The sequence below is a fragment of the Narcine bancroftii genome, chromosome 12 (genome assembly GCF_036971445.1).
Source record: "Narcine bancroftii isolate sNarBan1 chromosome 12, sNarBan1.hap1, whole genome shotgun sequence".
Lineage (NCBI taxonomy): Eukaryota > Metazoa > Chordata > Chondrichthyes > Torpediniformes > Narcinidae > Narcine > Narcine bancroftii.
The window spans coordinates 16,860,595-16,887,643 of NC_091480.1; the positions used below are offsets into that span (position 1 = coordinate 16,860,595).

Consider the following 27,049-nt stretch of genomic DNA (forward strand, 5'->3'; position numbering starts at 1 on the left):
GAGATTGGTTAAGACTGATGAGGAAATGGAGATTGGTTAAGACTGATGAGGAAATGGAGATTGGTTAAGACTGATGAGGAAATGGAGATTGGTTAAGACTGATGAGGAAATGGAGATTGGTTAAGACTGATGAGGAAATGGAGATTGGTTAAGACTGATGAGGAAATGGAGATTGGTTAAGACTGATGAGGAAATGGAGATTGGTTAAGACTGATGAGGAAATGGAGATTGGTTAAGACTGATGAGGAAATGGAGATTGGTTAAGACTGATGAGGAAATGGAGATTGGTTAAGACTGATGAGGAAATGGAGATTGGTTAAGACTGATGAGGAAATGGAGATTGGTTAAGACTGATGAGGAAATGGAGATTGGTTAAGACTGATGAGGAAATGGAGATTGGTTAAGACTGATGAGGAAATGGAGATTGGTTAAGACTGATGAGGAAATGGAGATTGGTTAAGACTGATGAGGAAATGGAGATTGGTTAAGACTGATGAGGAAATGGAGATTGGTTAAGACTGATGAGGAAATGGAGATTGGTTAAGACTGATGAGGAAATGGAGATTGGTTAAGACTGATGAGGAAATGGAGATTGGTTAAGACTGATGAGGAAATGGAGATTGGTTAAGACTGATGAGGAGCACTGATGGGAAAGCATTTTATAGATAGAGTGAAAAAAGGATACAAGCATGACAGTGGGAAACAATTAGAGAAGAGTTAACTGAAACGACAAAATGCAATGTTAATTCCAGTGGATACATGGCAAATAAGAACTTTCTGAGCTCTTTTAACATTTTCTGTTTTTGTTCAGATCACATCAACAGTTTTTTTTTTGGTGTTTTCAAGTTATGTGTTTTTCTTTACCTAGAAGTAACATTTTAACGGCAATAAACTGTTCAGTTCATATGATTTTTATACACCCCTCCCCTTGTTTTTTTTAGCTTACTACAGGTTTCTGTTACAATTTTTCAACTGTCTGGTGACTTTTGGTTCCTATTTCTGCTTTGATATTCCCAGTGTGCTTCAGGAGCAATTCCAGGGGGTAAGTATTGATTTCTTCATAGGGTAAATCTTTCTTAGTTTATCCCAAGATTATGCAAATAATTCACTAATGTCAGACTCTCTCTACCTTTCCAAAGTATACCACTTTTTTGTTGTATTGTTTGTCATATTCTGGGCACGTAGGTATTGGAGACAGAAGAAGGACACAGAAACAGGCTTCTCCGCTCACTCAGCATATGCCAAGCACCCATTTAAATTCATCATACATAAATCCCATTTTATGTTCTTCACATTCCCATAGATTTTACTGCTCACCAAACTATTAGGGACAATTCACAGTGGCCAAATAACCTACCAACTCTGTTCACCAGAAAAACACCCCGCATTCTTTCTTTATGTGGGAGGAAACCAGAGAAAATCTATACAGTCATGAAGAGAAAATGTAATCTCCACATAGCACAGAGGTCAGGATTGAACAAATGTTGCTGGCACTGTGAGTTAACAGCTTTAGCTACACTGCTGTGCCGCTGTACGGAGCAATGAAATCTTTTATTGTTTTCTCTTGGATCAAAAACACAGAACTTCAACAATCCTGGTTTAACCATTGACATTGTAGCTAGTCTCCATTTCTGACTAGTCTCATCAAAATAATTTAATACCATTGTGTCTGGTTAAATTCACATGAGGTTCGTAGGGTTTTTGTTTTTAGAGCCAAGCCCAGTTAAAATGTTACTTGTTGGGTGATGCTGGTTTTATGTGATGAAGCAACTAGAAGAATTATTCTACTATATTTTTCTCCTCCCTCATAGTCAATAGATTGAACATGATCTTTTGTTATTCTGCAATGGGTTGCTTCAGTGAACTAGGAAAGTAAAATCCATAAGTGAAAATGTAGGGAAGGATAAATAATGTTTCACTTAGTTCTAAAGATTTAATCCATATTTGTGGAAACCTTGTGTCAGTAAAAGATAACTGTAGCAAAAAAAATTGAGAAAAGAGTCGGTGCACTTTAACCAAGTATGTTTGACGCCATTCTTCTTTGATTGTAGACTTGTTAGTTGGTGTTACGATTTGCATGACATTATGCAAGAATTGTAAGATGGATATACATTTTCATGGGGAAGCAGTTTCACAATCCCCCCTGATTGTTTTAAAGTTTTAATGAAGTCAAAGAAGGCCACGTAGAGTGGCTGGGGCTATTTTTCCATGAAATTGCTAGATGGTACCTCTCGATAGACAGAATCCACTATGATTCTGGGGTCAGCTCTTCAATCACCTGTCAGCCATGGCCAGAAAATATAGTGATTTCACTGAGTTTAAAGAGGCTGTGTTAAAAGTAAAATGTTATCAAAAAAACAATATTCCCATTATCAAATATCTTTTGTCTCTCCCATCCATTGACAATTTAATGTGAATTGATCTTCTGGGCCTTTTAACAAAGTATTTGTTTACTGCTGGGAAATTTACAAATAATATCAAGTTAATGCAAAGTAAATAACCCTATGGGGATTAAATAATGTTAAATGGGAAAGTTTGCAGACACTGCAATTTCTGCTGGAGAAACTCAGCAGCATCTATAGAAAGCAAAGGGATACCTTGATGAAGGGCTCAGTCTCGAAATGTTGGTTTTATCACTTTGCTTCCTTGTGATAGTACAGATCTATAACCAATGTATATAGTGTATATAGTTACAGTATCTAGACTGTGCTTACAGCGATTGGCTGAGAGCTTAGCCACGCCTACTGTCTGGGCCTTAAAGGGTTGTGTCCCTAGCCAGGTCGGATCATTCCAGACTGGTCGGCCACCTGTGAAGAGCTCCTGTCTTTTGCTAATAAAAGCCTTGGTTTGGATCAACAAGTCTTTGATCCTTTTGACGAGCTCTACAATTTTATTAGCAAAAAATAATTTTTTTTGAAAGAGATGGAGCGTTTGACTCGGCCAGAAAAACTTGATATCGACCCACAGTCAGCTACAGCCTTCAAATCCTTTAAGTTCTGGCTGCTGAACTTTGAAAACTTCCTGAGATTCATTCAGGTAGAGGAGGATAACCAGTGTCTAACAGCATTGCTGTCTTTGGTGTCCTTGAGAGTCTATGAGAACATCCAGGATGAGACCACTTACACCGCAGCCATAAAGGTACTGAAAGAACTATATGATCAACCGGTGAACAGAGTTCATGCCCGGCTCGTGCTTGCGTCGAGGAAGCAACAGCCCAGCGAGTCCAGCAGGGCATATTTACAAGTATTAAAGGCGTTGGGCAAGGACTATAATTGTGTGGACAAAACTGCTGCCGAGATCACTAGTGACCTCATCCAGGATGCCTATGTGGCTGGGCTCCAATCGAACGAAGTGAGGCTGCGCTTGCTCGAGCAAGGGGTAGAAAAACTAGAGGACATGGCCCGGATTGCGATCACAATGGAGGATGCAGCCTTAAAGTCAAACGAGCTCTCTAGGGACTGGACCCCACGTTCTGATGTGAGTAGAGTGCCCTTCTACCCTACCACCCCCCGAGATACTGACGGCCTGTCGGCTGCTGCTACACTGCCCCCTGCGAACCCAAAATGTTATTTCTGCAGGAGGGACAAGCACAGCAGGTCCTGCCCAGCAAGAAAAGCCAGGTGTCAGAAGTGCTTAAAAATGGCCACTTTGCTGCAGTCTGTAGGTCTAAAATGGCCACCAGCAAACACAGTGCCTCGTGTGAAGCCCAACCGCCACTATCCCATTCAAACTCTTCTTCCCCAGAGCTCTCGTCCAATGAGAGCGAGGGCTCCCCTGCACGGCAACGCCTGACGTCACGGAGGCACCGAACCCGGAAGGGGCAGCCCACCCTAGCAACCATGATGTTGGCCCGCCTCTCGCCCCCGTGCGGAACACTCGACCCGGCCTCGGTCCCGACTGTAGAGCCCGCTACTGCCACGGCCACGACCATCCCCGGGGCCGACGCTGCTGCCGCCGCCGCCGGTGCGGCCACCACGACTGGCTGGGGACCTGCCGCGGCGAACCAGGTACTCACCCTAGCGTCCATCGCTGACGACCGCCGGGTCCCGACCGCCATGACCGACTACCTACCCACTGCCAACTGCGAGCAACTACAAACCCCACTACTTACCTTTCATCCGCCGACGCCGCCACAACAGCACTTCCGGGAGGTCCTCCAACCTGCTCCTCCAGCGCTGACTGCGTCTATGACGTCATCCCGTTGCGTGACGTCATCACGTGGAACTCCCCTGTCAACTGGATCAGTGGCTGCTTCTGTAACACTAAACCAGCAATGCTCTCATCCCCTCACTAAAACAATGGAACTGATTAAAGTGCATGGACACTACACCAATTGCTTATTTGACTCTGGGTCAACTGACAGTTTTATCCGGCCAGATCTGGCCCTCTGTTGGGGACTTGACATTATCTCCACTACCCAGAGGATCTCATTAGCGATGATGTCGCTCTCGACTGGGATAAAGGGGTATTGCTTTGCCACGCTGTAAGTACAGGGCGTAACGATCACCCACTTCAAATTATTCGTCCTTCCCCAATTGTGCGCCCCAGTGTTGCTGGGATTAGACTTTCAGTGTCAGTTCCGAACGGTGTCCCTACACTTTGGGGGACCCCACGCCCACCTCTCGGTCTGCCATCGCCCCACCCCCGAAGCACCCGAGCAACCTGCCTCGTGCCCTGGGACCAATCCTGCGGCCTTTCCACACTCCGGATTGCCCCGCCAGCACTATTCACAAACCTCACCCCTGGCTGGAAGCCTGTGGCCACCAAAAGTCGGCAATATAGTTACGAAAACGGGCAATTCATTAGGAGTGAGGTGCATAGATTGCTGGATGAGGGCATCATCGAACCCAGTTCAAGTCCCTGGAGAGCCCAGGTGGTGGTTGTCAAGAATGGGGAAAAGCTACGGATGGTGGTCGACTATAGCCAGACCATTAACCGCTTCACGCTCCTGGATCCGTACCCCCTGCCACGCATCACGGATGTGGTGAACCAGATCGCCCAATACCGCATATTCTCCACCATTGACCTACGTTTGGCCTACCACCAGCTCCTGATCCGCTGTGAGGACCGACCATTCACGGCCTTTGAAGTGAATGGGCGGCTGTATCAATTTCTCAGGGTACCATTCGGGGTCACGAATGGTGTCGTGGTCTTCCAGCGGGAAATGGACCGGATGGTGGACCAGAACGGGGTAACCCTCTGCGGCCACGACACGCAGGACCACGACGCAAATCTAGACAAATATCTTCAAACTGCTCGTCGGCTGAACCTAACTTACAATTTGGACAAGTGTGTCTTCCAGACCACACGACTCACGATTCTAGGTTGCATGGTGGAGAACGGGATAGTCATGCCAGATCCTGACCGCATGCGTCCCCTAATGGACTTACCCCCCCCCCATACCCAGAAAGCGCTTAAACGCTGCCTGGGCCTTTTCTCATATTACGCCCAATGGGATCCACGCTACGCCGACAAGGCGCGTCCTCTTATCAAGACCACCTCCTTTCCCCTCTCGACCGAAGCCAGAGCAGCTTTCAATCGAATCAAATCCGACATCGCCGCTGCGACACTGCACGCGATTGATGAGTCTGTCCCGTTTCAAGTCGAGAGCAATGCATCCGACTTCGCCCTGGCAGCCACCTTGAACCAGGCCGGTCGGCCTGTAGCCTTCTTCTCCAGGGTCCAGAGAATAGACACTCCTTGATCGAGAAGGAGGCCCAGGCCATAGTTGAAGCGGTGCGTTGTTGGAGACATTACCTCGCTGGGAGGCGCTTTACACTGTTGACTGATCAACGCACGGTCTCCTTCATGTTTAGCAACACCCAGCGTGGTAAGATAAAAAACGACAAAATCGCCAGATGGAGAATCGAACTCTCCACCTTTAACTATGACATCCTGTACTGGCCTGGTAAGCTCAACGACCCGCTTGATGCGCTCTCCAGGGGGATGTGCACCAGCATACAGATGTACAGACTACAGAAACTCCATGAGGTGCTCTGTAATCCAGGGGTCACTAGATTTGCCCACTTTGTGAAGGCCCGCAACCTACCCTACACAGTCGAGGAGATCCGCTCCATGACCCGAGCCTGTTCGGTGTGCGCTGAATGCAAGCCCTACTTCTTCCGTCCGGTTAACTCCCATGTTATCAAAGCCACCCGCCCCTTCGAGCATCTTAGCATAGACTTTAAGGGACCCCTACCGTCGACTAATCGTAATAACTACATCCTTACGGCCATCGATGAGTACTCCCACTTCCCGTTCTCTGTGCCCTGCCCAGACACCACTGCCACCTCAATGATACAGACTCTTCACAGTATGTGATAGTACAGATCTATCACCAATGTATATAGTTACAGTATCTAGACTGTGCTTACAAGCGATTGGCTGAGAGCTTAGCCACGCCTACTGTCTGGGCCTTAAAAGATTGTGTCCCTAGCCAGGTCAGATCATTCCAGACTGGTCGGCCACCTGTGAAGAGCTCCTGTCTTTTGCTAATAAAAGCCTTGGTTTGGATCAACAAGTCTTTGATTCTTTCAACGAGCTCTACAATTTTATTAGCAAAAGACAGGAGCTCTTCACAGGTGGCCGACCAGTCCGGAATGATCCGATCTGGCTAAGGACACAACCCTTTAAGGCCCAGACAGTAGGCATGGCTAAGCTCTCAGCCAATCGCTGTAAGCACAGTCTAGATACTGTAACTATATACACTATATACATTGGTGATAGATCTGTACTATCACATTCCAATAGGCACAGTGTAACCTGCTGAGTTTCTCTAGGATTTTTGTGTATTGCACAGGTATTAAATAATGTTTTGTTGCTGATGGTCACAGAGCCTGACTGGATAAGAAGTATGGCTATGTAAATTTTAAGATTATGAGATGGATTTTGTTCGAAAATGAATTACAGTGGTTTTCAAACTGTCCCTAAACTCACATTTGACCTTAAGCAATCCCTATGCCATAGGTGATATGTGATTAGTAAGGGATTGCTTAAGGTGGTATGTGAGTGGAAAGAAAAAGTTTGAAAACCACTGTTTTAATTGTACCTACTTGACTCTTTACTTGCACGGTTTCACATCTCCAAAGGAAATGGGCCAATGACAATTTTTCTCAAGCAAAATATTTCATTAACAATTGGGTCCAGAGTGGTGGTTCTCAACCATTTTTTTACCCACTCACATACCACCTTAAGCAATCCCTTACTAATCACAGAGCACTTATGGCATAAGGATTGCTTAAAGTGAAATGTGAGAAACCCACTGAATTATAGTGTTGTCTCTACCTAACAGTGTTGTGGTCTGTTTCTTTCCAGAACCTCACTTGTCTTAATTCTAATGTGACAAATGGGACAACTGATTGTGTGGTGGGATTGGGAATGACCCCACAACAGTATAACCTTCTTTATGCCATCTATGCATGGACGTAAGTAACCTCATCATTTCACATTAGAACAACAGTGGCCTACCTGGCTCATTGACCCTGCTCTGCCATTCAACAAGATTATAGCTAGTCTGACTGCAGACAGGTCCACTTACTTGCCTTTTCTCCATAAGCTTTCATTCCCCTTCTGTACAAAAGCTATCTATCTGTGCCTTAAAAACATTTAATGAGACAGCATTTTCTGCTTCTTTGGGCAGAGAATTCTACAGATTCATTCATCTGTGGGAGAAGCTGTTTTTCCTCATCTCTGTCATGAATCGATTTTCCTGAATCTTGAGCCTATGTCCCAAGTTCTAGTCTCACCTATGAGTGGAAATAACTTTCCAGCTTCTATCTTATCCTTTTCATAATTTGTTTCTGTTAAATCCCCTCTTATCCTTCAGGACTCCATTAAGTATAGTCCCAGGCAACTTTATCCCTCCTCTTCTTCGGAATCAATTTTGTGAATTTCCTCTACACTACCACCAAGGCCAGGATATCTTTTCATCAGTAATGAGACCCAAGAACTCTTTGCAATACTCCAGGAGCAGAGTAAAATATCCCTACTTTTAAACTCAATACCTCTATCATGAAGCCCAACTTACATTTCCCTTCTTGATTACTTGTTTCACCTGCAAACCAACCTTTTGCAATTCATGCACAAAGTACTCCCAATTTTCTCTACACAACAGCATACTGCAGTCTTTCACCATTTAAATAATACTCCAATCTTGTTCCAAAGTAGATGCCTCACATTTATCAATTAAATATTCCATCTGCCAGACCCTTTCCCACTCATTTAACTATCTATAGCTCTCTACAAACTCTCTGTGTCCTCTAAACGATTTGTTTTTCCACTCAATTTAGTATCATGAGTGTAGAGTGGGTCGAAAGAACCAAAGGCTTGTTGATCCAAACCAAGGCTTTTATTAACTAAAAGACTGAAGCATATCACAAGTAGGTCAACCAGTTCAGAATGACCTGGTCTGGCGAGGAGCAATCCTTTAAGACCTGCCAGTAGGTGTGGCTACACTCTCAGCCAATCACAGTCATCCTTCACTACCATCTGTCCATATACACATTGGTGATAGAATCTGTACTATCACAAGGAGCAAATTTAGAAAAGCTTCTGTTGGTCCCCTCCTGCAGCACTCTGATCACTAGAAAAACACCCATTGACCCCAACTCCCTGCTTTCTTTTTGAACCAACTGCCAATGCATTAATCCCAACTTTATTCTGATCTTCTGTGGAAGACTTTTAGGTGGCACCTTTCCTTCAGGAAATCCAAGTATACAACATCCACCTCTTCCCCTTTATCACTCATTACATCCCCACCACTAAATCCATGCTACTTCTTACTGAAGGAGCAATTTTTATCCAGATGTCTCACTATTTCTTCCTTAACGATACCTTCAAGCATTTTTCTGACAATGAACGTTATGCTAACTGGCCTACAGATAATTAACATTTGTCTACATCCTATTTTAAACCGTGGAGTGATGTTTGCTGTCATCTAATCTGGCAGAACCAATCCGGAGAATTTTAATAAACTACCATAAGTGCATCTATAATGACTTCCACCATTTCGTTCCAGACCATCAATGGGATGCATTCCATTGACACTATGGGACTTGCCTGCATTGAGCTTCATTAGTTTACTCAGCACTGCCTCTGTCATGAGAGTGATTTACATTAAAATCCTCCTCCATTTTTCATTATATTAAACATGTCTTTCACTGTGAAGACTGACACAAAATAATTGCTCAAGGCCTCACATTAGCACATTCCACATTACCTATGATTAGTTTCCCTCCTCTTATCTTCCAAGAGACCTATGTTAACTTTGGGCTCTTTTTGTACTCTTTGTGCTATGGTTCAAGCTATGTAATGAATTTCAGTTCAGTGCTCCACTCCCAGGCCCTTCTCTTCAACTTCAGTAAATTTGTCCCCATTTATCAACTGTCAACAAGTCAGTAAAATGTTTAGCAAGAGCACGGTAAGTCTAATGAATTCCATTCTACAGAGTTGGGATTTTATATAAAGATCCTGTTCAAGGAAGTTGTTATGACAAATTTTCAAACTTGATTTTTCAGGAAGCTTCTCCCCGAGGCAATTGTTTGCCATAAAACACTGAGGTGCTATAATAATAATAAATCCACCCCCCCCCCCCCCACAAGAATCCGCAAATGTCAATGGATTCACCTCCTGCGCTCCTGCAGCCTCTGCAGCCACACAAGATCAGTTCAGACCATTGGCAACTGGAGCTCCTATCCAAACCTCCAATATGATAAGGAAGTTTTCAGCACCTAGGGCCCTTCGGGAGCCCTCCTTGCCTTCATCATCTTTTCTAATATTGGTTCTGATACCTGGTTCTCATGAGCCTGCAGCCTGGTGTGAATCCTTTGATGTCAAGTCACATGCAGCCTGTGTGAGTTCCTCGCCCGCAAGTTGCCAACAGCGCACCAACTGTGTGTGACTTTCAGCTACAGAGCTCCTCACTGGTCTGCCACCATTATCACTGCCCTTGGGGGTCCTTTCCTCTGCTTCTCCTTCTCCACAGGGGTTGTTTTCTCTGTTACTGGTGCCCAGCACCAGTCCGCTGCACCTCCGGAGTCTACAACCCCTTGAGGCCTGTGCTGAACATAGTTGCTGCCATCTTGGGCCCAGACCCCATGGTTGCATGTTTTAAATAAAACAACATCGGCTCCGTTGCTATTACTGTTTTTGGGTGATTTCAACTGCACACCTAAGAATCGAACCCAGGTCTCTACTGACACAAAAACATAGCATGTAATTTAAATTGTGTGATACCTTAAAGTTGGCAAGGATGGAAATAGTCTTCAGAGGTCCAATTGCCTGCCAAGATGATGAGAGGAGAGCGAAGAGGAGTTCATTCTGATATTAATGCTTTGTTAGATACACATTCTTGAGAATGTTATTTGTGTTTTATTCCTTATTTGCATTCATATTTTCTCTCCTGTAGAAATGCTTTGGTGGTAATACTAGCTGGTTTCTTCATAGACAAGGTGGGAAATTGCGGTGAGTCTGAAGAATATTTTGAACTTGAGAAAGAAGCCCAGTAATGATTGCTAATTCAGCAACTGACAGTGGGAACTGCATTGGGAGACCCCTCTTAGACAGATGCAGAACTGCATGTCCTAAAGTCTACAATACTCGGATAGGAAGAGAATTCAGCAGGCATATACTTTTGCAAAGAGTTAAATGTGTAATCCATGTTGGACATATCTGGGAAGCAGCGTGTGTTTGTCATGTATATTTCAGTAGCCTAGGCATTTGGGAAATCTTGCCATTTTCAGTCACTGACAGAATTCACGATGCCTTGTATATTTATGCCAATTACTTTTTCAAACTATCACCCATTCAGTAAATGGTGCATTGCTGCTTTAATCAGCTTAACATTGCATTTTCTCCCAAACAGAGAAATTTAGGGACCTCCTTAAGCATAATGATCATCAAAATGAAAACAATTTTCATTTTTTCCCTAAATAGTTTGTTCTAATCTTCCAGCAGGAGCTGAAGTCCTCATTCAGTTTTTTTTTCATTTTCTCTTTACCTCTTTTGTCAAATTAAACTCATTGTGATTCCTAGATGATCTGTGTGACTTTGCCAACCCAACTAACTAACAGAGTTCTTAGAGGTAATGCCAATATTTAATAAACATTATACATATTTTAGCATTTAGAAAGAATATTGAGGGAGATGTTGGGGTGAATCTTTTTGCATAGTTTGTATTTAATAATTTGTTTATAATAAATAAATAGATAGATAGATGTCAGATTGGCATACTTATCGATGTACATGGAAATATTAAGAATCAATGCTATTCATTGAAAGGAAAATCAGATCGTGCGTTTGATACATTTGCCATACTTGATAAATTAGCTCAAATTCTCTGAGATGGAGGAGCCTGTAGAGGTAATGTATTTTGAATCCCAAAAGACATTTAATAAGGTGCTAAACGAGAACCTGGTGCATAAGTTAAGAGCCCAAGGTATTATAGAAGTATATCCAAATGAATTGAAAACTGGCTGTCACAATGTTGAAATAATTGGATCTTTTTGAGTTGGAAGAATATAAACAATGGAGTATACCAGGGATTAGTTCTTAGTTCTGGGCCCTCAAGTGTTTACTATTTACATTAATGATCTGGAGAAATGGGTGAAATGCAAGGTTTTCCAGTTGCTAATGTTATGTAAATAGATGGAAAGGCATGCTGTGATGTGGACACTGTAGGACCTTTCAAACTACTGTGTAAAATGGGGTTAACCAGGCAATTTGCAACAGCGACCAACCCCCACCCCTGTTCGCAGCAGCGGCAGATCACTGTGATGGGGGGAGGGGGTGGCTACTGACAGGGTGGGGAGCTAATGACGACTGGTGGAGGGGTGGGGGGAAGAGACTCATGGCTGATCATTCCCATGAGTGCATGACATGTCACTTACCGCGTCATGGGAGCAGGATCCCCCTTAAATCGCCGGGTTGGCTATTTAACAGGTAGGTTCATCTTCGATTTGAAGCACCCTAGACCCAGTAATCACACCCGGGTCCCAGGAGGGCTACCTGGGTGCTGCAGTTTGAAAGGGCCTTGTGGTTCTTCAAAGGGAGAGTGATATGGTGAAAAATTAGCAAATGTAATTTAATAAAGAAGAAGGAAAGCGTGAGTTTATGCTCCTTGGTAAAAGAAATCTTGCCATGAGGCATAATGGTTCAAGGCTGTAATGTAGTACTAATGAAACCAACATATTACTGGTGACTATGGCATAATTTATTAGCACTTGTAGCAATATTTCTATCTCTTTGCCTGATGATTCGGAATAAATTGATAAAATGTAATTAACTGGATAGTTCTTTTTCTGGCCAATTTTCCACAATGTTTTTCAAAGGTCAGTGGTGTAATTTTTACTGCAACGACTTGAATACAGGAGTGCTAAGCTATGAAAACAATTCTTTAGTTCTACATTTGGAATATTATCTAGTCCTACTGAGATTTCTGCATCATGTGCTCTTATCCTCTTCCGATAAAATGAAGAGTGAAGGTATTGGGCTGAAGACTAGTTTTGTAATAATGGTGATTTCAGGAGGAAGATGAGATATTTGCAAATGTATCAGCTTGACTTTAGAATTCATCTACTGGGACCTGCCAATATTAAGGATGAAGATGTTCTTGGGAGTTCAATGTCCTGCTTAATTAATCACAATCATTCAGAAATATTTGTGGTATCTGTAGAGAAAAGCTAGGACTAAAACTTCGAAGACCACACTTGAACCTACAAAAGAAGTTGTTAATCTACAGAGTTTTAATCTACATAGATGAGAAAGATTTTCCTTTCAAATACTGTAAAGACAATCAGATCAAGATGAGGAACCTGCATCATTTTAAAAAAAATATTTTGAGGATAGGTTTTTTTGATCAATACTAAATTAATGGAAAAATATTCAGAGCACTGCAGAAACTGGCAATTTAAGCAAATGGTGTATTGAACAAACTTTTAATTGTATCCATAATGTAAATTTTAAACATTTAAAATTGTAAATGTTCAAAAATCTTCTCTGGTTGAAAGTGTTTTTTTATATTCCCCTGTAGTTGGTATTTTCTTATTCTCCTTTCTGATTGTGCTGGGCTCAGCTACCTTTGCCTTTGGATCTCATTTCAAGGGTACCAGTTACCTATTGCCATTGATGCTTACTGGCCGGCTTCTCTTTGGCTCAAGCAATGGGTCACTCATTAGTAAGTATGAGTTTATATATGGAAGAAGATTCATGTAGAAAGAAATAAAACAAATTATCAATTACCAAAACTAATATTGACGCAAAATAAGCTACTCCCTTTTACAATAGACAACCTTTCCTTTAGAAAATGGGGAAAAAAAAGGGATTAAAAGAATAGAAAATTGTTTTTCAGGAAGTAGATTCTTATCCTTTGAACAAATGAGAGATAAGTACAATATAACTGGAGATACAGCGCTGGCATATTACCAACTGAGATCCTACTTGAAAGATAAATTAGGAAGCAATTTGAGTTTACCAGAGGGAAGTAACCTTGAATATGTGATTACAGATACAATGTTAATCAAAAGATTTATAACAAATATGTATATCAAACTGCAAGAAAAGGAGAATGAGGAAACAAATGGTAAAACTAAACAAAAATGGGAACAAGATTTAAATATAAAGATAAAAAAAGGAAACATGGGAGAAATTATGTTCTGGAACGATGAGAAATACAATAAATACGAGGCTGCATATGATACAATATAATTGGTTACACAGACTATACATTACACCGCAAAAGTTAAATAAATGGGACCCAACAGTATCTGATAGATGTTTTCGATGTAAAAAAAGAAAGGGGAACAACAATTCATGCAATCTGGACATGTGAGAGAGTAGAAAAATTTTGGGATGATCTCAATCAGATATTAAATAAAATAACAGAAAACAATATACCAAAGAATCCAGAGATCTTTCTCCTAAGTAACATAAAAAATAAAGAATTTGGAATTGACTTGGAAGATGCACAAAAAAGATTTGTTAAGATAGCCCTAGCCGTAGCAAAAAAATGTATTATGTCAACCTGGAAATTGGAAGATAATTTGAAAATACAAAAATGGTATATAGAAATGAATAAATGTATTCCATTAGAAAAAATAACATATAGTTTAAGAAATAATATTGAAATATTCGAACAAGTATGGGAGCCTTACGTTAAATACAATAGCGAAAACCTACCGGGGACAAACATTACCTAAGTTGATGGAAGGAGAAGGAAAGAAAAGAATGGACTCTGTAGAATTTCTGGTGTATTTTTGTTGAATGACAACATTGTCTGACTGAATTAATGCAACCTAGATTGTATACCTAAAATGGATGAGAGGGGGGTGGTGGCTTGGGAGGAGGGAGGGGGGGGGAAGAAAAAGTCACTGTAAATGTGTGAAAAAGAAAAAGTGTATATCATGGCTATTGTGATTTATGGTGTGAAAAATAAAAAAATTTTTTTAAAAAAAAGTATGAGTTTGAGAAAAAATGGACAAAGGCTTAGAGCTGATACAATTAAAATAATTCAATAATTCATTGAATGTTCGCAATCCTAGACAATCTTGCATTTTGATTGCTTTTTGTTCATTTGTACCCTGCTCTCCAACAGATTGAGTGAATCTTAAGGAATTTGAGCGCTGTTGTAAAGGCCAGCCTTTATTGACTATCATTAATTTCCCAACCAAAAATGGTGGATGTTTGTCAGCAAGAAGTAATTCTGAAAGCTAAATGAACAGACATTGTTAAATTTAAATTAAAAAAAAACTCTCCACCCTAGCTGACAGATCTAATTGTAGATTGGAACGGAAAGCTATAAACTGAATAGTGTCATTTTGTGGTTATTTGTGTTCTTTTTACATGAACGATTCACTCCTGTTGTATTGACTTTTTCTTTTTCAAATCCTCAGTTGTGCAGACCCGAATCACAGCTTTATGGTTCAAAAATAAGGAGCTGTCATTGGCTTTGGGGCTGACATTGGCGTTCTCCCGTCTCGGTAGTGTCCTCAACTTCTTGTTAACCCCGTCTTTTGAGGCACAATTTGGGATTCAATGGACTCTTTGGGGAGGTAAGAAGGAATATGAGGAACATAGAATGAAACAGCACATAAAAAGTTCCTCTGGTTCCACTTGTCCAGGCCAAACAAGGTGTCTTCTTCATCAAGACCCATTTGCCTACAATTGGCCTATGTCCCTGAAAACCTTTCCTTTCTCTTTAGCAGGAAAGAAAAAGTTTGAAAACCACTATTTTAATTGTACCTAATTGACTTGTTATGTGCATGGTTTCATAACTTGAAAGGAAATGTGCCAGTGACAATTTTTCTCAAGCAAACTATTTCAGTAATAATTGGGTCTAGAGCAGTGGTTCTCAACCTTTCCTTCCCACTCACATACCACCTTAAGCAATCCCTTACTAATCACAGAGCATTTATAGCATAAAGATTTCTTAAGGTGATATGTGAGTGGAAAGAAAAAATTTGAAAACCACTGATGTAGTCTAACACCATCTAACCTTCCTCATCAATCTTATTGGTTACCTGTTTTTAAAAAAAAAAAACTACCAAATTCATTAGGCATGAAAGAATACTTTGGTACAGGATTAGAGAATGGTTGAGCATCTTTTCACCGGTAATTGAGATGGGAGTCTGGAACTATTGAGAAGGAACTATTGTCTATAATATTTGCTCTGAAGAATTTTGATGTATATCTCGGTACCTCTCAATTATGATATTTACTGACCACAATCCTCTGGTCATTTTGATTAAAATGAAGAATAAAAACAGAAGATTGTTAAACTGGAGTTTAATATTGCAAGAATATAATCTGCAAATTAATCATATCAGAGGTACAAATAATGTAATAGAAGATTGTCAAGATGTTAAAATTGATCATGTACAGAAATATAAACTCAAAATTGGGTTACATTGTTATAACATGTTATTGTGTATTGTTGCCTCTTTGGTGATTTTAAAGTCAGTTTAGTTAAAACTGAATTTTAACTCGAGTTAAAATTCCTTTGTAGGGGGCAAGTGTGACAGATTATGTTGTGTTTATATTGTATATAGAAATGTTTTTGGGAGATAAATTGGGGCATTTTTTTAGTGTTGGTCACATACTTTAAAACAGATCTTATTTAAAATACTGGAGCTCTGCTCATGTTAGACAGGCCCGCACCAAGAGTCTTTGTAGAATGCCCAAGGGACTTCGTTAATGGATTGTTGCTTACAAAAAGACAACAGGTTAAAGAATTCGTGGGAGCCACAGGCTGTCTGGAGTGGAACTTGCTGTTCTAAGAGGGTCATGTGGTTTTGCAAGCGGAGAGAGTAAAATAGGCTTTCTCTCTGAGAGAGAGAGGCGGAATTCAGTTTTGCAGTTTTACAGTCAACAGCAACAGCTGGGACTGGAACAGGACAAGCTTGTGGAAAATAACCATTTGGAAGATGGGTTGTGACTATTTAGTTCAGACTGGTCAAAGCCCTTGTGGTGCATGCAAGAGGAGAGGACTGACTGCCTCATGTTTCACTTGAAATAAGAGAAACAAAAAGGAACTATGTGGTGACCTGAAAGAAAGTGGTTATCATCTGGAAAACCCTGATGGGGCAAGTTTCTTCGGCAAGACACTGAATTGGCTGATTAAATGGAATCAGTTGTGGTATCGCGTGATCAACAAATCTCTCTCTGAAAACCGACAAGAACCTTCCTGAGCGGTAACCATTTACCTTTCAGGCACCAAAGCCTGGTGAACTTCATAAATGTTCAATTCTGTGCATAGTAAAGGAATTGCCTGCAACCAGTAAACTTGGAGGAATGAGAAGTGAGATTGGATTGTGAATCAAAGAACTTTTCTGAACTTAAACACACATTACATACACATGCGCTTAGAATTAGAAGGGGGTTGTTAGGTTAGTTAAGTTAATAGTGATAAGAAAGTTTGATCCTGTTGTCATGTTTCAAGATAATTAAAAGCAACTTTTGTTTAAGTAACCATTTGTCTTGGTGAATATCTGTTGCTGCTGGATTTTGGGGTCCTCTGGACTCGTAACACTGCCCCAAAAGTTTCTGGAGGCAAGAATATTAAAAATAAAATTGAAGGACCATGCAATGTGCCATGAATCTATAAGGATACAAGTTGAGACCTGGGAGTTGCCAATTGAACTGATGTTTTATTTTTGGCTGGAATAAGGTCAGCCATATGGCAGGTAGTTGAGTCATGTAATTTTGATTCAACTCTTTGACTTTTAGTAAAAATTATTTAATGGGTCCATTTTTGACATTGACACTTTGCAGAATGCATTGATGCATTTTCTTTTCAAGGGTAAAATTTTGTCTTAAATACAAGAGGCTGCACACAGCTGCATCAGTTCTGCCTGGGATTGGTGGGACCACCTCAGCTTTTTGAATACTCATCATCATTCAGGTGGCCTTGTCGTTCAGCATGGGTGATCATGTCTTTCCATCCGTCATGATATATGACCCTCCAAATTGTAGTTGTTGCCTCCCCTGTTCTCCATCTTTGTGCTGAGACCATAGTTGATAAGGAGTTCACGATTATACATAAGCAAAATACAGAAGTGGTTTCCTGTTGCTTTCTTCAGGTGCAGTGTCCATACTGGAAGGGTAACCCTGGCCATTGATATGCAAATTCATCTGCCAAGCATTTTTAGTTTTACAACCATAAATTTCAATTTGTATAATCTGCTTGTAAAAACCATCTACCATTTGCAATCCATGGCTTCACGTGGCCCTGATTGGGAGGCTAAACAGATACTACACCTTTCCAAAGAGTGACCTGTAGGTTATTGGATGGAAGGAGCGCCTTGCACCTCCTTTTGCCGAGAATTGCACAGCAACGACACCAACATTTGAATGTTACCTCATAGTTTTTGCCAATAATGTTGTTTTTCCTGTGGCTTATTTTTCAGGAACTTTGCTGTGTGCTGTGAGCTTTATGTCAGCCATCATTGTTGGCATCCTGGATGGAAATGGCACAAAACAGCTGGGACTGGATGGTATCCTCCAGCAGGAGTCCAAGAAAGTGGTGTGTAACTTAAGTGATTGGGAATGTCATCTTCTATAAACTATTTCTTTTAGACTCTGAATTAATTACACTGGACAACAAACTTTTTCAAAAGGATTGCTTCCTGGAAAAAAAAAAAATTGGGGATTATGATAGAAAACTTCAAGCTGAACACAAAGATAATTGGTGTATCACGTCGGAATTGTAGAAACATTAAATTAACTTTTATTAAACTTAGCATGTTTAATTGCATAATGATGCTAACATATTGCCTTCATTCAACTGACCTAAAAATATTTGGCCACTGATTTTTATTTGTACTCAGCAACTGATGCCTCTCATGTCAGTGTCCAACAATAGTCGGCTAGCATTGATAGATTCCAGTTGCCCTGCTACCACTTTTCCATGGTTGCAATGTCCTGGTGAAACCCTTCACCGTGTTCATCACTGACTACACCAAGATCAGTAGGGAAGAGGTCCAAGTGCAAATGCAGAAAATGAATTTTCATTCGTGGTTTTGTATGCTTGAGGTAGACCATATATGACAGGAAATCACAAAATTAGGTTACATCTAAAAAAAAGTATGTGATAGGAAAGTGTTTCATGATCAGCAGCCCAAAATCCATAAAGTACACCCAAAAGTGTTCAGGAAGCAAAATCTTTATTGTCCACTGTTAATCTGTTGTAACCCATTAGTATGAAGAGTGATCCTTGGTCCTTATGTAGATTTCAGGAAGTGGAAATCCATGAGATCAATGATATTATTTTGACATAGTGGGATCATAGTACACCTACTCCAAACTATGGTCTTCCACAGGGTCTTGTCTGATTTTTTTTTTCTCCCTCAGAGACTACAGGATATTTATAAATTGCCTCTCTGCTTCTGGCTACTTGTTCTCACCATCACTTTCTTCTATAGTGGAATCTTTCCATTTATTGCTGATGCCAGGTAAATATCTAAAATATCTTGTACTTGATTTGTGATGCTAATTATGTAGAATAGAACCATGGTGACGTACTTGTTCTTCTTACGCTTCCACCACTTGCTATCTTTAAACGGATATGCTCCGCAATCTGACAACAGTAACTTCCTCTGCAACAAGAAAATCTGGAATATAACCAAGTTTTTGTTCACTGTTGTATGTAGTAAATATATTTTCTAGTTAGAATGTGTCTTGATACATTTCCCAGATTTGTTTCCAAATGGACTGAGATGCCAAATTGGTATCCAAAATGGGCAGTTTCTACCTTTATTTGATTAGAGTTGAAGATGAATTTCATTTTATAATTCTTTGTCCTTTTTTCTGCCAAAAATTGTATCTTGCATTTCCCGAACTTGGCTGAGAATCTCACATGCCTTTGACATGTGGCTCAATTAGTGCTAGCCGCCTATGGTAAAATCGGGAGGGCTTACCTAGCCTGTGAGCATTGGTAGAATGTTTGATTGATTGTGTGTAGTGTGAAAATTAGACTATAAGACAGGAACAGAAATAGGCTGTTCAGCCCATCAAGTCTGTCCCACCATTTAATCATGAGCTGATCCATTTTCCCTCTCAGCCAGCACCACTGCCCAGCTTTCTCCCCATCACCCTTTGATGCCCTGGCTAATCAAGAACCTATCAATCTCTGCCTTACACACACCCAATGACCTGGCCTCCACAACAACCTGTAGCAACAAATTCCACAAATTTACCAGCCTCTGGCTGAAGAAATTCCTCCACATCTCTGTTCTAAGCAGATCCCCTTCAATCCTGAAATTGTGCCCTCTTGTCCTAGATTGCCCCACTATGGGAAACAACCTTTCTGCATCAACTCTGTCCACATCCTTCAACATTCAAAATATTTCAATATTTCCTCTCATTCCCCTAAATTCCAACAAGTATAGGCCAAGAGCTGTCAAATATTCCTCATGTGATAATCCATTCATTCTCAAAATCATCCTTGTGAACCTTCTCTAACCTTCAGCATATTCTTTCTCAAATAAGGAGCCCCAAACTGCTCACAATACTCCGTGAGATTTCATCAGTGCCTTATATTGGATCCTTGTATTCTATTCTATTCCTCTTGAAATGAATGCCTGGATTGTGTTGGACTTTTTCACCACTAATTCGACATGCAAGTCTTCAGGCTATCCTGCACAAAGACTCCAGATCCCTTTATATCTGAGTATTTTCAATGATCTCCCCATTTAAAAAAAACCATTCATTCCATAATCCAAATCATTAATATAAATACCACAAGTAAATAGCAGCTAATCAAAATGATCCCTGTATTCCAACTGTGGTTCCTGCCAATCAGCTAATGCTCTGCCTACCCACACTAATATGTTTCCTGTTATACCATGGGCTCTTATCTCATTAAGTCACCTCATGTGCAGCATCTTATCAAAGGCCTTCTGAAAATCCAAATGCATAACATCCACCGCACCTCCCTTATCTAGTCTGCATGTCATTTCTTCAGATAGTGCTCACAGAAGTCCTAAACTGTACCATTCTAATCTTGTGATCCTGTTAAAAGCACAATTGAATATTGGCTATGGGAATGACAATATAAAAGACCAATTGTTACAGTTTTCAACTCAGATTTTTGGTTAATCTCCAGAATTGTGAAAATAGGATGCCAAATACTAGTGACTATTGAAATATTATTTGTTTTATCTTTGACCTAAATGTGATGAAAGCATTTATTTTGCAGCAAATTTATTCAGGATAAGTATTCTGGGTACAGCCAGCAAGAAGCCGCCTACGTTACAGGTGCTGTGTTTGATAGTTCGTTGATTTTATTACCCATCGCTGGAATTTTAATTGTGAGTACAGTTTGGTTTGTGAACATTGAGGACAAAATAAATCTTTGTTGGATATCAACTGTATTGAGTTTTAACTTAGACATGATGCATGGTATCAGACCCTTCCTGGCCACGAGCCCATACCACCCAAGTATACCAATTAATCTACAATCCCCCGTATGCTTTGAAGGTGGGGGGGGGGGGGATGTGTGTGTGTGTGTGTGTGTGTGTGTGTGTGTGTTAATTACACAAACCATTACAGCTTAGACACAATTCTGAAAAATAGATTCAAAGTTCAGTCTTAGAAATCTTGTATTGAAACTTAGAACTTTTAAACTGTTCAGAAGTAATTATGAAGTCGTTGAGACACCAAATCATCAGGCTTCTCAAAACTCATGAATTCTTGGCAAGTTGCTTTCAGAGAAATGTTCCTTCATATGAATGATTTGTCACAGCTCTCCTCTTTCTTGCATAAAGGTTATGAGTCTTGCGACCTCCATGATGCTTTCAAAGATCCAGGCAAGGATCAGACAAAATAACCATCAAAATGGTCACGATCCAAATACAAGAAAGCTCTTGCTTTCTTTACCCTGATATGGATCAGTCAAAAGTGACCATTACAATGGCCACAGCAGATCACTGCTTTCTCTTGACAAGGAGAAACATCAGAAGTGACCATCTTCCATGAAGTCACTTTAATTCTGTCTTCAGATCACTCTCTGATGAACTAAAATGTTGCTTTTTGAAGTGTCTCAAATCACATAACTTGCTTAATTATACTGGTTTTTAGTTTCAATTTCCCCAAAACATGAGTCATATGGCAGATGGCCTTTTTAAACAGTGTCTTCCTTAGTAAACATTCATTGTTTCAGGATTTCAGTTGAATAATAACACTGATTTTATGGCTTTGAATGTAGGTGGTTTTGCGTCTGTTTTAAAAAAGCATTGTTATCTTTGTGTCTTTCCCTGGTCCAACCTCCAAAGTAACTTGACTAAAAAAAACATAGAAGCTGGTAACAGTTAGCCTGAGGAAGGATTATTTACCTAAACTATTAACTGGTTTCTGTTTGCACAAATGCTTGTTTGACTGAGTTCTTTCAGCATTTCTGGTTTTGTTTCTGGTCTTTAAAATGGGTTTCAGTAAAGAATAAACAAAATGAATTATTTTTGACTAATTTTTCATATGATGTGGATGGTCTAAATCAGTCCTTTTTAACCAGTTTTACATAACTTATTTATACTTTTACTGTAAAATGCATTGTGTCCCTGGATAAGTCCATATTGTGATTTTCATAACAAACTGTGACTTCTCTGCATGAATCAAAAATAAATATATTTTGTGATTCTTTACTTTTTACACACAAATTCTTTGAGTAAATTTTGTATCTTAAATTTCCAGGTAATGATTTGTGAATTCTGTTTGGTTGACTATCCATTACCCAAATCTGTATGAATTAATCCATTAAATATTCTTTTGATCTATTTTCAGGATTCTTTAGGATTCAGAGGAATATTTGCCACATTGTGTGCTGTGTTCACAGTCCCAGTTTTTGTACTCTTGGCATTCACCTTCATACCACCATTGGTTACTATGATATGGCTGGGAGTCACCTACTCATTTACTGCTGTAAGGTGGTAATTTTATTTTGTTTGTTGACAAGCAGTTACAGCAAAACCCCTGGTATCCAGTGCTCTTGGGGAATGGAGATGCAGAATATGCAAATTTTCCAGTTGTCTGAGATTCACTCTTACAATGACTAACTAATACACTAGCAATACATGGTTTAAAAGTCAAAAGACAGTAATTCAAAAAAAAGGTATTATAGTTCTTAATTATGTAAAGTTCACATGAATCAGGCAATTCCTATAATTTACAAAATTTAAATTCCAGTTGCTTTTACAGCGTTGCGCCAACCGTACCACCACCCTCAAGTTTACAAATAAAGCCGTACTTAATAATAAACTAATTAAGACACTTTAAGAGAATCACCTCAACAGCGAGCAGCATCAACCAGCTCATTTTATTCAAACAGCTGCTACAAGCAAATCACGACCAAGACTGAATACTGTATTTGATCCCAACTTCAAAGGTTTATGTAGAGAACATTTTTTTTAAACCATTTTAAACTTTATTTACCCAAAGTTTATTTATTTATTTATTTATTCCAGTTGCATGAGGTTGCACCCATATTGTACATTGTTATGAATTGTTTCAGGGTCACTAAAAATACAGTGAAGTCACTGTGAATCCAGCAGGGGCTTTATTATGATTAAAATCTTGGATATAATTTTCCGATTTGGGTACACTCAGTTATTTTTATGGGCATATTCTGCTTATTTTCACAGGCATGTCTTTGGCCATCAATTATCTTAGTAGTTCCGCTGGAAAATATTGGAACTGCTTCAGGAGTCACAACCTCAGTGCAAATGATTGGTGTTGGTCTTTGCAACCTGATAGTTGGACAAATCCTTGGAACCAAATTCAGGTGAGGTTTTTTTAAATAAATCTTATCTGCCCCTGTAAAGAATGATACTGAAATTTAAATCGAGGGTCCTTATTCACTTTTTATTTTGACAGCTGTATTACCAGGGTTAGAATTTCAGCTGTTCCTCTCGTCAGATTAGCATTTTGAGGCAATCTCCAATTTACTATTCCAGAGATCTGTCTCTTCTGGTGTAATTGCATGATGCTTATACCCTTTGGCAGTTTTTCCACTCATGGCTCAGTTCTATATTGGTAATATGTCTCACTAGCCTCTTGCTAAATATATGTCTCATGAAGGGAATGTTTTTCTGCAGTTGGCATTAGGTGGATGTACCTGCCTCTTTAACCCAGTCTGAGCAGTTGGATTAAATTTAGTCTTTCTTCACATCCTGCTCCAGTGTTATTACCATCACATTATCTGTGGCAAACTAATTTGAATATCTTCCACTTTGCTGCATCCTTTCCTTTTGTTTACCCATTAAGGTTCAACATTTACCAGAGATTCAATTGCTGAATTCAGGACAAATTAGTTAGTAAATAGCAGGCAAATCGTGCAACACTCTGAAACAATGCAACCACAATAGTAATTCTAAATCCCAAAACTGAAGCTGTTGCAAATATGAAACGTTAAAATGATTAAAAGGTTGGCAGGATCAAGAATATTTCTGATGGGTTAAGATCAGAGTTGCCTATTTTACAGATCAAGGGACAAAATAAAATTGTGAAGATCAGACATATTGAAATCTGAAACCTAGCAAATTAGACCATGTCTGTAGAAAGAAACCTGATCATCATTGTACGTCAATACCCCAACAGCAGAACTGTCCAGTTATTAGAAATTGTTTCATCCAATTTTTGAATTCCTGAAGCTGCAACGTGCCCAGACCTCCTGCTGTTGCTCAACCTTCTGTTGGGCTTTGTTAAAACAGTGTACGAGGCCACAGACTGGATAGAGATTTAAGGACAGGAAATTATATCTGGTTCAGTCTTGCAAACCACTCACCAAAAGTGAATTTGGTCTCTCCACAGGACACATCATGAACACTCAATATAGTGCATTAGATCAGAATACTTTTTTATTTATTTTTCACACTATAAACCATATTGATCAAGATACATACATTTTCATTTTCAAATATATAGTGTTGTTTTCTCCCCCCCCTTCCCTCACCTCCCCTCCCACTTATTTAAAGTTCATAATCTAAGATACATTAAACCCATCAAACAATGTTGTCACTCAATAAAAATAAACAATAAATTCCACTGAGTCAGTTCTTTTCATTATCTTCTCCTTTCGTCATTTTAGGTGGTAGATGTTCACGGTAGGTTTTTCTCTATTGCGTTTCATGTATGGCTCCCATATTTGTTCAAATATTGTAATGTTATTTCTTAAATTGTATGTTATTTTTTCTAATGGAGTACATTTATTCATTTCTATATACCATTGTTGTATTCTCAAGTTATCTTCTAATTTCCAGGTTGACATAATACATTTTTTTGCTACAGCTAGGGCTATCACAACAAATCTTTTTTGTGCTCCATCCAAATCGAGTCCAAATTCTTTGTTTTTTATATTACTTAGGAGGAAGATCTCTGGGTTTTTTGGTATATTGCTTTTTGTGATTTTATTTAGTATCTGGTTTAGATCTTCTCAAAATTTTTTCACTTTCTCACATGTCCAGATTGCATGAACTGTTGATCCCGTTTCCTTTTTACAGCGAAAACATCTGTCTGATACTGTTGGGTCCCATTTGTTTAACTTTTGAGGTGTAATGTATAATCTGTGTATCCAGTTATATTGTATCATACGTAACCTTGTGTTTATTGTATTTCTCATGGTTCCGGAGCATAGTTTCTCCCATGTTTCATTCTTTATCTTTATGCTTAGATCTTGTTCCCATTTTTGTTTGGTTTTACCATTTGTTTCCTCATTCTCCTTTTCTTGTAGTTTAATGTACATGTTTGTTACAATGATAATCAAAAAATTTATATCTGTAATCACATATTCAAAATTACTTCCTCTGGTAACCTCAGACTGTTTCCCAATTTGTCCTTCAAGTAGGATTTCAGTTGGTAGTATGCCAACCTTGTATCGTCAGTTATATTACATTTATCCTTCAATTGTTCAAAGGATAATAGTTTATTTCCCAAAAAACAATTCTCTATTCTTTTGATCCCTTTTTTCTCCCATTCTCTAAAGGAAAGGTTATCTATTGTTTGAATCCAAATTAAGATTGAAATCCCCTCCTATTAGTATGTTCCCTTGCGTATCTGCTATCCTCAAAAAGATATCTTGCATAAATTTTTGATCTTCTTCAGTTGGTGAATATACATTAAGTAAATTCCAAAACTCCGAATATATCTGACATTTTATCATTACATATCTCCCTGCTGGATCTATTATGATTGGTACATTTTTACTGATTAATATAGCTACTCTTCTAGCTTTTGAATTATATGATGCTGCTGTTACATGTCCTATCCAATCTCTCTTTAATTTCTTGTGTACCACTTCGGTTAAGTGTGTCTCTTGTATGAATGCTATATCAATTTTTTCTTTTTTCAATAATTTAACAGTTTCTTCCTTTTGATTTGGTTATGTATTCCATTAATATTTAAAGTCATATAATTCAACATAGCCATCTTATACTTTGATTATCTTTCCTTTCAGTTTCCTCATCATCACCTTTCCTTCTTATCCATTTCTGGTTTTTTTTTTTAAAGCACATTATAAGAGAACATTTCTAAAACATAAAATATTTCCATTACTCTCCTATCTAAAAATCCTTTAACCCCATTATCCCCTCCCTGAGTTGCCCTTTGTCCCTTGTCAGGCAACCACATCTCCCCTCTCCATTTGGATTTGCGAAATCACTCGCAAACGTCAACTGATTTCGCAGTGACCGTAATTCCTCCCCACCCAGAAAAGATTTTAATCTTCATATATAACAAAGGTCACTCTCTTAATGCCCTCCTTACTTCCTCTCTTCCCTTACTTTCCCTTATTCTTATCTATACTCTATATATTTTCTTTTAAATACACATACACACATGTACACACATGTATACATACACACACACACACATATATATATTTTTTCATTTTTTCTTTGGCTTGGCTTCGCGGACGAAGATTTATGGAGGGGGTAAAAAGTCCACGTCAGCTGCAGGCTCGTTTGTGGCTGACAAGTCCGATGCGGGACAGGCAGACACGATTGCAGCGGTTGCAGGGGAAAATTGGTTGGTTGGGGTTGGGTGTTGGATTTTTCCTCCTTTGCCTTTTGTCAGTGAGGTGGGCTCTGCGGTCTTCTTCAAAGGAGGTTGCTGCCCGCCAAACTGTGAGGCGCCAAGATGCACGGTTTGAGGCGTTATCAGCCCACTGGCGGTGGTCAATGTGGCAGGCACCAAGAGATTTCTTTAGGCAGTCCTTGTACCTTTTCTTTGGTGCACCTCTGTCACGGTGGCCAGTGGAGAGCTCGCCATATAACACGATCTTGGGAAGGCGATGGTCCTCCATTCTGGAGACGTGACCCATCCAGCGCAGCTGGATCTTCAGCAGCGTGGACTCGATGCTGTCGACCTCTGCCATCTTGAGTACTTCGACGTTAGGGATGTAAGCGCTTCAATGGATGTTGAGGATGGAGCGGAGACAACGCTGGTGGAAGCGTTCTAGGAGCCGTAGGTGGTGCCGGTAGAGGACCCATGATTCGGAGCCGAACAGGAGTGTGGGTATGACAACGGCTCTGTATACGCTTATCTTTGTGAGGTTTTTCAGTTGGTTGTTTTT

The 27,049-nt window shown here is 39.8% G+C and overlaps 1 protein-coding gene across 9 annotated transcripts in view; it reads left to right on the top strand.

The window, feature by feature from the left end:
• mfsd1l (major facilitator superfamily domain containing 1-like) overlaps positions 1-27,049 on the top strand; it is a 77,213-nt gene that overhangs the window by 39,407 nt on the left and 10,757 nt on the right. For 5 of the 9 annotated variants that reach the window (XM_069905179.1, XM_069905181.1, XM_069905182.1 and 2 more), the window contains 10 exons: positions 942-1,042; positions 7,315-7,424; positions 10,406-10,461; positions 13,028-13,171; positions 14,886-15,044; positions 17,898-18,013; positions 18,841-18,941; positions 20,687-20,798; positions 22,267-22,404; positions 23,124-23,263. In XM_069905179.1, the coding sequence (XP_069761280.1) occupies positions 942-1,042; positions 7,315-7,424; positions 10,406-10,461; positions 13,028-13,171; positions 14,886-15,044; positions 17,898-18,013; positions 18,841-18,941; positions 20,687-20,798; positions 22,267-22,404; positions 23,124-23,263 (1,177 nt within the window). The remainder of the gene's footprint in view (positions 1-941; positions 1,043-7,314; positions 7,425-10,405; positions 10,462-13,027; positions 13,172-14,885; positions 15,045-17,897; positions 18,014-18,840; positions 18,942-20,686; positions 20,799-22,266; positions 22,405-23,123; positions 23,264-27,049) is intronic. The other 4 variants (XM_069905185.1, XM_069905186.1, XM_069905187.1 and 1 more) reach the window with 2 other exon arrangements.